The following is an 11329-nucleotide window of genomic DNA, read 5'->3' as shown; positions in this document are numbered from 1 at the left end:
AACCGTCCACCGTGGCTGACCCTGCTGGCGTTTGAAATACTGGTGCCGTGGCTTCCGGCATCGTGCCAACCACCGGCCACCGCAGCAGGACACAATGGCAGACGGCTGGCGGCTTAAGGCACTGAGTTTATTGTTATAACTGTCAGAGCAGCAACAGGAGATGAGTCGTCTACACGGCATCCACTGTCATCAGGTGGATGCTGACTCACGGCGACTTCGTGGGTTACAGACAGAACTGGGCACCGTCTCTGCAGAGGCACATTGCCAGGCATTTCTTCCCAGGTGTCTCTGGGTGAGTTTGAACTGCCAACCAGCCAACTTGTTCCTAGTCCAGTACTTAATCATGTGTGCCACCCAGGGCTAAAGCAAAGCCAAACCCGTTGCCGTCAAGTCGATTTTGACGCCTCGGGATCTGACAGGATGGGTAGAACCAGCCCCTAGGGTTTCCAAAGCTGCAACCTTTATAGAAGCAGATTGCCTCATCTTTCTCCTGCAGAGTGGCTGGCGGGTTCAAGCTGCTGACCTCTCGGTTTGCAGGTGAGCACTGAACCACTGTGCCGCCAGGGCTGCTAACCCACCCACTGTACTCAAACCAGATGCAGTTGAAATTGATCGAGGGCGTTTCACTCCTTGTAGCCGAACAATTCTAATCAAGACAGAGGAGGAAAAAGACCTGGTGCCGGGTGGCTATTTGAGGGATGAGCAGAGGAAGGGAGGGGATGGCCTGGACGCCGTGGTGACCTCCACACTGGTTCCACACACGTTTCCCTCCGTCCACCCAGAGTGAACACTTAGGAATGGAAATCAGACCCCCCTCCCTTCCCCCACTGGCTCCTCGTGGCCCTTGCAATAAAATCCAGCCCTGAGCAGGGCCCCGCCACGCACCCTCCCCTCCCCACTCTCTTCTCTGACCTGTCTGTCCTCCAGCCACACTGGCTTTGTCGCTGGCCCACCAACAAGCCAAGCTCACTCCTGCTTCAAAGACCAGGTTTGCTGATCTGATGGAGTCCGGTGAGACCCTGGAGACTACGGCCCTTACTTACCCTTTGGGTCTGGAACTGAACTCACTCCTGTGGCTTCCAGCCAAACAACAGACAAGCCTATGGGGTGAATGTTCACATCAGGTAGATACACTCCTTAGAGTGATCAATCACGGGAGAACAGAAGGGCAGTGTTTGCACAGGGAGATAGCTCCGGGGGCAGGAGTGCGTGGGAGGGAAGGACCCAGGGAAGGGGTGACCACGGGGAGGAAGTGGGAAGGCAGCTGTTACACTGTGGGGAAGTGCAGTCAATGTCACGAAACAAAATGTGCATGAACTGCTGTATGGAAAATGAATTTGCTCTGTAAACGTTCACCCACATCACAATAAAAATTAAAAATGGAAGAAGAAATACAGCTGGAAACTCCTTAGACGTGACGATGTTGTGATCTCATCTCACGTACTTTGGTCTTATTATAAGGAGGGACCAGTCCCTGAAGGAGGACATCATGCTGGTGAAGAAGAAGGTCAACGGAAAAGAGGAAGGCCCCCAACGAGATGGACTGACACAGTGGCTGCAACCATGGGCTCAAACACAGCAAGCATTGTGAGGATGGTGTCGACCAGGCACCGTTCTGTTTTGTTGTACACCGGGTCGCGATGACTTGGAAGCGACTCAGTGGTACCTAACAACAGGCTCTAAGCTACCTGAGGGCAGGAATTCTTGTCGTCTGTAACTGCCCAGCATAGAGTAGAACCGCAATAGAAAAAAAAAAACTACTATCCAGTCAATTCCGACTCACAGCGCCCCTAGAAGACAGAGTGGAACTGCACCACAGGGTTTCCAAGGCTGTCAATCTTCACAGAAGCAAAGCCCAAACCACACCCACTGCCCTGGAGTGGATTCTGACCCACAGCGCCCCTAGAGGACAGAATGGAACTGCACCACAGGGTTTCCAAGGCTGTCTGTCATCTTATTGGAAGCGGACTGTCTCATCTTTCTACTTCAGAGTGGCTGGTGGGTTCAAACCACGGACTTTTTGGTTTGCGGCTGAGCACTTAACCACTGCACCACCAGGGCTTCTTGCATAGTACCCTAAGAGGCTAAGAAAATCAATGCGGGTTGAGTAGCTAAATAAAGGACATGGAGTTAAAGCCTTTTGCCTTGGCTTTTTTTTTTTTTTTTTTTCTTTAAGCTTTGTGGTAATCTCCCACTACATTTTAGGCACTGACCTTAACACTTTTCTGATGATTTGGGAAACTAAAGTAAAAGAAGCCATCACCCAGATACCGATTGCAGTGAGTTCAGACATAATGATAACCCTAATAATAAGAGCACCAAACGCCCGCAGTATATCAGTCATCCTTGTGTGGCACATACTAACCGATTCAGTCCTCACCAGACCAACACGGTGGGCCCTACTGTGACGCTGATTTTACAGAGGAAACAGGCTCAGAGAGGTGGAGTAACTCGCTCAAGGTCACACAACCAAGCCACAAATTTGAACCCTGCCAGTCTGGACCTAGAACACTGAGTGTATCTAGTGTGTACCCTGCCCCTAAAACATCAGTGACCCTACTCCCGGGAGAGGGCAGTCCACTCCCACTCCCTGTGGCCTCGACCTGACCCACCCTGGGCTCCCCCGACGTTTATGCTGAACCCTGAGGCCTCTCCAGCTCCAAGCTACATCTTCTCCCAGGGTCTGGCTCCTCCCCCGGTCCCGCCCCTTGCCCAACCACACCCTCTCCCAGGGTCTGAATCCTCCTCTGGTCCCGCCCCCCCACCGACCCGCTTTTTCTCCCAGTCTGGCTCCTCCCTCAGCCCCGTCCCCCGCTCATCACCTCCCAGGGTCTGGCTCCTCCCCTGGTCCCGCCCCCTGCCCAGCTCCATCCTCTCCCAGGGTCTGATCCTTCTCCTGGTCCCGCCCCCCCCACTAAGTCCCAACCTCTCCCAGGGTCTGGCTCCTCCCCCGGTCCCGCCCCCTGCCCAACCACATCCTCTCCCAGGGTCTGGCTCCTTCCCTGTCCCGCCCCCTCCAGCTAGCCGTCTCCCGGTGTCTGACTCCTCCCCCAGTCCCATCGCCCTCCGCGGGTCTGTCAGCACTGACCCTGCCTTCAGCTGAGTAAGCGCTTCCTCCACGCGGGGCTGGTTGTAGCGCACCATATAACTGTGCATGTCGGGGTAGTTGCTGCGAATGTTCTTCTCCGTTGATCCGTTGGGCACCGTCCCAAACTTCAGAGGTGGGTACTGCTCCTGGGGCCGCTGGAACTGGGGCCGAATGAAGACTTGTTAGGGTGCCCCCTGGGGGACATATCGACTTAGACTCCCTGTCCAATGGCCGACAACCACAGTTCAGAAGCGTTTTATCAATCTTAATTGTGACCCACAGTAGGAACGTTACTCCGCAGCCAGCACGCACATGCGTAGATTTTATCTGTAGAACAGAGTAACGTTTCATTCTGTTGCATACAGGGTCGTATATATTGGAACCGACTCAACGGAACCTAACAACCTAAAAAAACCGTACCAAACTCGCTGCCGTGGAGTCAGTTCGACTTACTGCGTGGCCTCCTTCAGTTTCTGAGGCGGTATCTCTACGGAAGTAGATTGCTCAGTCTTCCGAGGAGTGGCTGGTGGGTTTGAACCGCCAGCCTTCTGGTTGGCCTTAGGCACTATGCCAGAGAGCTCCTTAGACATGTATATATAAATCAGTTGACGATGAGCAGATTCCAACTCATGGTGACCCCAGGGGTTTCAGAGAACTGTGCTTCACGGAGTTTTCAATGACTATGATCACTTGGGGGAGCTCTGGTAGCATAGTGGCTAAGGCACTTGACTGCTAACCAGACGGCTGGCGGTTCAAACCCACCAGCCACTCCTCAGAAGGAAGGTTGGGCAATCCTACTTCTGTAGTGATACTGCCTCGGAAACCCAAGGAGGGGTCGCTATGAGTCGGGGCCGACTCGACGGCACACAACAACAACATGATCACTTGGAAGGTGCCTGGTGGTGCAAGTGGTTTGTATGCAACTGGTTGCTAACTGAAAGGCTGGCAGTTCGAACCTACCCAGTGTTTGAAGGCCAAGTGGACAGCAGCTAACAACATGATCTTCCAAAAGCAGACTCCCAGGCCTTCCCACTGAGGCACTTTGGAGTGGATTCAAACTGCCAACCTCTCTGTTAGTAGTGGAGCGTTTAACCAGGTGGATTATACATAGATACACATATACAATGGGAATATTATTTAACCACTAGTATAGCCTGAAAGGAGCTCTGGTGGCATAGTGCCTAAGTCACCTGACTGCTAACCAGAAGGCTGGAGGTTCAAACCCACCAGCCACTCCTCAAAAGGAAGACTGGGCAATCTACTTCCGTAAAGATTTACCGTCTCAGAAACCCAACTGGGGTTGCTATGAATTGGAATCAATTCAATGGCAGTAAGTTTCATTTTTTAGAATATGGCCTGAAAGAACTCTGGTGGTAGTAGTTAAGGCTGCTTACCAAAAGGCCAGCATTTGGAACCCACTAGCCACCAGTGGGAGAAAGATGACAGCTTCCAGAAATTTACAGCCTTGGAGACCCTGTGGTGCAGTTCCACTCTGTCCTCTAGGGGCGCTGTGAGCCAGCATCAACTCCAGGGCAGTGGTTTTGGTTTGGGCTTTGCTTCTGTGAAGATTGACAGCCTTGGAGACCCTGTGGTGTAGTTCCACTCTGTCCTCTAGGGGCGCTGTGAGTAGGAATTAATTCAATGGCAGTGCATTTGGTGGGTTTCTTTTTCTTTTTCTTTTTCTGGTAACATGGCCTGATCACCTTCCCATCAGAAAGGGCACTGGCTACAGAGCTGATCTGCAGAAGGGTGGTGTCCTGGAGGCCCCCATGTTCCAGGCCCTTAACTCGCTGGATCTTAGGATGTATGGGGGGAGGGCTGGCACAGTTGGGGCTGGCGACAGTTACTAATTTACCAAAGAGTTCGGAATTAATTCCCTCTTTTGCCAATAGAAACAGCCGCACTGGTGTGTGCTGGCTGGCTGGATGCCACGCATACAAATGACTAAAACAAAAGTTTCAGAAGACAATACTCATCCTTATTACATAAGATGCAGTCAATATATTTTGTATTCTAGTCTATTCCAATCCATTAAAAAAAAAAATGCTTGTTGCAATCCATTGCATCAATTTCTTAATCTACTAATTGGTCACCACACCCAGTTAACCAGTTTAGTCTCCAAATGTGGTTGGTATGTAGATCACTCACTCAAACTAAGTGCCATGGAGTCTATTCCGACTCATAGCAACCCCCATTGTGTGAGGCAGTTAATGTTTACAGAAGTAGATGGCCCAGCCTTCCTTCCAGGGGTGGCTGATGTGTTTGAACCCCCAATCTTCTGGTTAGCAGACAAATGCCTTAGGCACTATGCTACCAGAGCTCCTTCTGTGGACCACTAACTAGTTCCTGAGCAAACTGTGACCCGCAACCAGCTGAGCACAAAAATGGAGAGTGAACATCGAAAGCGATTTGATGGGACGATTTTACGCCCCTTGAGTGTAAGAAATAAAAAAATTGCGGTTTGAGTTTTTCCTAAGTGTTGGTTTTAAATTTTATTTTATTGTTTTTGAAACTCATTTCTGATCGGATTTTACAAGCATGTTGATTGGTTTCCAGTGGATTGATCAGAAATTCCAAAATCTAGCCTTTCCTAGGTTTCTACTGTACATAGGGTCGCTCTGGGTCGGACCCTAACAACAACAACAACAACAGCCCTTCCTCATAGCTTGGGAGAAGCACTTGTTTACAATATCCCATTTTGCATTGCTGCCTTGGCACGGTGTGACATGCTCCCTTTGTCTAGTAGAAATATTTAAATAGTTCATTTGAAATATAGTCTACCTTCTGTTGTTGTATGCTGTCAAGTCGGACCCGACTCATAGCGACCCCTCCTTGGGTTTCCCAGGCAGTATCACTATGGAAGTAGGAATGCCCAACCTTCCTTCCGAGGAGTGGCTGGTGGGTTTGAACCCCCAGCCTTCTGGTTAGCAGTCAAGTGCCTTAGGCACTAGGCCACCAGAGCGCTACCTTCTAGAACATTCCATTTCCCCCCGCTCTGGAACTTCACCCTGAAAGAGACCTTCCAGGATTTCCCCCCTGATCTCCTGTAGCCACGTGTGTGACCTCTGCCTGCATCCCCCACACACACCAAGCACACACACCTTGCGGTCACTGAGCCCAGACACGGTGTCCACGTACTCCTCCTGGATCATGAAGGCGGCCAGGTTGGCTGTGTAGCTGGCGAGGAAGATAACAGCAAAGAAGGCCCACACCAGCACCATGATTTTGCTGGTGGTCCCCCGTGGGTTCTCCACAGGCACCGAGTTATTGAACACCAAGGCCCAGAGCAGCCAGATGGACTTCCCAATGGTGAAGGTTGAGCCGCCAGGACCTGCAGGGCACCAGAAAGCGGACATGCTCAATGAAGAAGCGGAAAGGACCACAATTCCCATTGGCCCCTGGGGCCTTTGACCCGCCCTCCCCCCCAAAAAAAGCTATAGCTCTGTCCCAGGAGCTGCTGGGAAATGTAGTTCCAGGTGTGGTCAGGGGACTTGGAGGTGAGGTGGAGAAGGAAGGGGACTCACGCTTGCCCGTGGCCAGGCTGCGGTTGTAGCCGACGGGACTGAGGTACTCGAAGATGAAAACAGTGACGGCGACCACGGTGAGGCACATGACGAACATCATCACCCACACGGCGGGGCTGTAGGGCTCTGAGGACAAGGAGGTGTGGTCATGGCTCAGCCAAGCCAGGGATTGGAGAACCACAGACCCACCCCCAGACACGAGGGGAAGCAGCCCCCACCTGTCCTGTTTTAGTCTCTCCCCCTCCCAGTTTCCTGGGATATCAGTTTATCTCAAGAAGAGATGTCTCAACCACTGCTGTGGTTTCAGCCACCAAATGTGTGTGATATTATGGGGTATGGAGTCATTGTGATCCTATAGGACAGATAGAACTGGGTTCCAAGGCTGTCAATCTTTACAGAAACAAGTGGCAAACCAAACCCACTACCTTGGAGTTGATTCTGACCCACAGCGCCCCTAGAGGACAGAGTGGAACTGCCCCACAGGGTCTCCAAGGCTGTCAATCTTCACAGAAGCAAAGCCCAAACCACACCCACTGCCCTGGAGTCCATTCTGACCCACAGCGCCCCTAGAGGACAGAGTGGAACTGCCCCACATGGTTTCTGAGGCTGGACTCTCTACAAAACCACTGCCTCATCTTTCTTCCGTGGAACAGCTGGTGGGTTCAAATCACCGACTTTTTGGTTAGCAGCTGAGTGTTTTAATCACTGCACCACCAAGGCTCCTTCTGCAAATGGGAACTGTCTTCTAATACGTTTTCTGAGCCATAGAACTGTGTCTCCACCTTCCCTAGACACTTCCAGGTCATTCAACAAGTCCCACCCTGCGCTCAGTGCCTCCTCCTAGGTTCACCATCTTGGGAGTCCCAGCACCACCCCATCACAGGCCAAACCCCCAGTGCCATCCTCACCCCCTTCTGACTGTAACTCCATCTCTCCTCTCCACTCTCTCGGCCAGCTGTGGCCTTCCCCTCACCCTCCAGCCCATGTCCCACATGCCCTGCAGGGTCCTTCTACACCCAGAACTCACCGTGCCCTCCGTCCCGGCTCTCCCCTGGCTCCCAAGAGCCCTCATGACCCTGTCCCAGCCCCTCAGCCTTGCCCCCACCCTCCCCTGCAGCCTGAGCTCGCTCTCAAGAACGCACTGTTCCCTAAACCAGCAACATCTTCCGTATCTTTGTCCAGAGGCGCCAGGCTGACCTGTCCACCACACTAACCCCCATTCGCGAATGCCTCCTCACACCCCATAACCATGTGTCGCCTCTGGGAGTTCCCTGGCAAGTAAACCCAAGTCACTCTTTCCTTGTGGTAAGGACCAGGTGATATGACTTCTGAGCCACATGCAAGCTGCCAGGGCTGCCCCTATCACAGCAGGACCGCTACCCTGGACCCACACTACGACATCTGGCCACACGCCTGTCATCTCAACTAGGCAACTTGATGAGGAATAAACAGGAGCTTGTCACCTCCTCTCAGCTGCTGCCAGAGAGCAGGGTCCCGATGGGCTGCACCTCAGTGTGCCCTGCAGAGGCCAAGGTCACAGGAGGCCACCGGAGACTCTGCTGGGCGGAAACAAGGAAGGGATGTCCCTTTCCCAGCCCCTCCCCTCTCAGACTACAGAGTGCAAACAGGAAGTGACCTGCATAGCTGCATCCTGTCTTCTTCGGCTCAGTAAATGGGACTGGGAGCCTAAGTCTCGTCCTCGGGTGGCACAAATGATTAAACACCAAAACGCTGATGGTTCGAATCCACCCAGAGGTGCATTGGAAGAAAGGCCTGGCAATCTTATTTGTGAAAAGACACAGCCATGAAAACTCTCTGGACCACAGTTCTACTCTGAATCGGAGTTGCTGTTGTGTTGTTGTTGTTGTGCTGTTCTGTTGTTACGTGCCGTTGAGTCGGATCCGACTCATAGCAACTCCTCCTTGGGTTGCCGAGGCAGTATCACTACAGAAGTAGATTGCCCCATCTTTCTTCTGAGGAGTGGCTGGTGGGTTTGAACCGCCAGCCTTCTGGTTAGCAGTCAAATGCCTTAGGCACTACGTCACCAGAGCTCCTTGAATCAGAGTAGAAAACAAAAAAGGACGTGAGTCAGAGAAGAGTAGATGGGAACTCTTAACTGGTGTGAAAGGCTCGGGCTTGGGGGCTTGCCTCCTCAGTTTTCCCCCAGATCCGCCTCGAAGCCACTAGCTCACCCGGTGTGTCACTGTCCTAACCAGACCTCGAGTGGTTCCTTTCCTCCGGTCCCGCGGTCCCGTCCCCTGTGTGGCACGGGCCGCTCCGGCAGTCTACCCAAAGGCCTGCTGCTTCCACAGAGCCACCGGTGGGAAATTCTAAAAGCCTCGTGAAAATGCTCATCTGTAGTTCAAGTTCACAGTGTTGCTGTCACAAGTTTTCGCTGAAGGTGCGCCGAGTTTGAGTTAATGGTGGTGGAATGAATGGAAAAGGATGGCAAGAATGGTCGCCCCTTGAAGGTCAGCAGTGCTCAGTGACTGCACACGTAGACAGCGTTCACACGGCGCCTGCTTTGTTGTGTATGTATTTTCACCACAAGAAAATGAAATGAAATGCTTATTGCCAACTTCGCACTTGAAAACCCACCAACCAGAAAACGTTTGTCATTGTAGTAAAAGTAAAACCCACACTTCCTCCCCTTGGGTCCGAGACCCTGCGGTGTCTGTCCCCCACCTTCCCTCTCAGCCCTCATCTCCCACCCTCTCCCTCTTGCTCCCTTCCCTCCAGCCACCTGGTCATTCACAAACTCCATTTACATTCCCACCTTGGGGCTTTGCACTTGCTGTTCCCTCTGTCTGACATGCTGTTCCACGCAGGCCTATGCAGTACTGGAGTCACCTCCTCAAAGGGGCCTTTCCTGCCCACCCACCCTATCTGCCTCCACCTTCTTTGCCCTGGCTTACTTTTCTCAGGGTATCTGTTACAGGTTGAATTATGTCCCCCAAAAATATGTGTTGTAAAACCTAACTTCTATGCCTGTGGCATAGATTGACATAGTGGCTGCAATGATGGGCTCAGATATAGCGGGGAGAGTGAGGTTGGCACAGGACCGGGCGGTGTTTCAGTCTGTTGTGCACAGAGTCATTGAGTCGGAGGCGACTCGGTGACACCTAACAACAACAACACGCGTGTGGTAGGAGTTCTGGTGGTGGTGCAGTGGTTAGAAGTACTTGCCTGCTAACTGAACTCACTCCGGGCTTCCAGCCACACAGCACACAGGTGTGTAAGGTGAACATGTACATCAATAGGTACAAACGATCAACCGTGGGAGATCAGAAGGGCAGGATTTGCACAGAGAGACACCTCAGAGGGTGGGATTCCACAGGAAAGAGATGCGTGGAAAAGGTAACCACGGGGAGGAAGTGAGGAGACAGTCGTTACGAATGGGGATTGCAGTCAATGTCATTTAACAAAAGGTGTATGACCTGCTGTATGGAAAATGAATTTGCTCTGTAAACTTTCACCCAAATCACAATGAAAACTAAAAAGCCTTTGGCTGCTAACCAAGAGGTTGGTGGTTTGAACCCACCAGCCACTCCTTGGGAGAAAGATGAGATAGTCTGCTTCCATAAGGATTTCCAGCCTTGAAAACTCTATGGGGCTGTTCTACTCTGTCCTAAAGGGTTGACTCTGTCTGACAGGACTCTGTCCTACAGGGTCGCTATGAGTCAGAAGGGGCAGGATGACAAACGATTTTTTTTTTTTTTTTTTCTGTGGTTATTAGAATTTTTCAGATTTGGGTGAAAATTTACAGAGTAGTTCAGACGTTTTATATTCCCAGCTGGGAATAGGCTGTCTTTGTTATGTGAATGAGGCAGGGTTCATGCAGGGTGTGTCTTGAGTCAAACTCTTTTTGAGCTATAAAAGAGATTAAACTAGCAAGCAGAGAGACAGACAGATGGAGAAAGACAGACACCAAGCCACATTTAGATTGACCAGGAGCAGAAGTTTTAAGAGTCCAGAACCAACAGAGAGAAAGCATTTCCCTGGAGGCCATGCCCTGAGTTTTGACTTCTAGCCTCTGAAACTGAGAGAAAACAGATTTCTGTTTGTTAAAGCCACCCTCTGCTGGTGTTTTGGTTACAGCAGCTCTGAGGAGTTAGAGCTCTGGTGGTGTGGAGGATAAGGCATTTGACTGCTAACCAAAAGGTCAGCGATTCAAACCCACCAGCCGCTCCATGGAAGAAAGATGGGGGCCATCTACTTCCGTAAAGATTTAGAGCCTCAGAAACTCAATGGGGGTCGCTATGAGTCAGAATCAAGTTGCTGGCAGTGAGTTTGGTTTTGGTTTTGGTTTTGTGATCTCAAGCAGTGTGACTGCGGGACGTGATCTTGTCTGCGGATCCCTTTGACTGTCTCCCTCACAAGGCCGAGAGCTCCCGGGGGTGGATATGTGTCTGCCCTGTTCACCACTGTGTTCCCACTGGGCAGCCCAGAGCTTGGCACACAGCCGGTGCTCAATAAACAGTGCTGCTGAGTGACCGAGGGCTCTCCATGCGAATCTCTGTTCCTCAGCTCATACCTACAGGGTTTATAGACTTGGGTCTACGGTAACATCCAGGAGGTACAACCTCCTTAGAACAGTCAACCAGAGGAGATCAAAAGGGCAGCATTTGCGGAGGGATCTACCACAGAAGGCAGGATGGGATGGGAAAGAAATACGAAAGGAATCAGGGAGGCAGTGGGAAGAGAAATGTCACATTGT

The 11329-nt window shown here is 51.6% G+C and overlaps 1 protein-coding gene across 1 annotated transcript in view; it reads right to left on the bottom strand.

Annotated features, from left to right (window-relative positions):
* GRIN2D (glutamate ionotropic receptor NMDA type subunit 2D) overlaps positions 1-11329 on the bottom strand; it is a 59443-nt gene that overhangs the window by 20885 nt on the left and 27229 nt on the right. The window contains exons 7-9 of the mRNA XM_007958109.1: positions 6613-6738; positions 6190-6419; positions 3089-3249 (exon numbers count right to left, since the gene is read on the bottom strand). Of these exons, the coding sequence (XP_007956300.1) occupies positions 3089-3249; positions 6190-6419; positions 6613-6738 (517 nt within the window). The remainder of the gene's footprint in view (positions 1-3088; positions 3250-6189; positions 6420-6612; positions 6739-11329) is intronic.

Source organism: Orycteropus afer, unplaced genomic scaffold (genome assembly GCF_000298275.1).
Source record: "Orycteropus afer afer isolate SDZICR_OR568_19922 unplaced genomic scaffold, OryAfe1.0 scaffold00854, whole genome shotgun sequence".
In the NCBI taxonomy this organism is placed as follows: Eukaryota; Metazoa; Chordata; class Mammalia; order Tubulidentata; family Orycteropodidae; genus Orycteropus; species Orycteropus afer.
The sequence above is the reverse complement of the archived record's forward strand: the minus strand, read 5'-3'. Positions and strand labels throughout refer to the sequence as shown.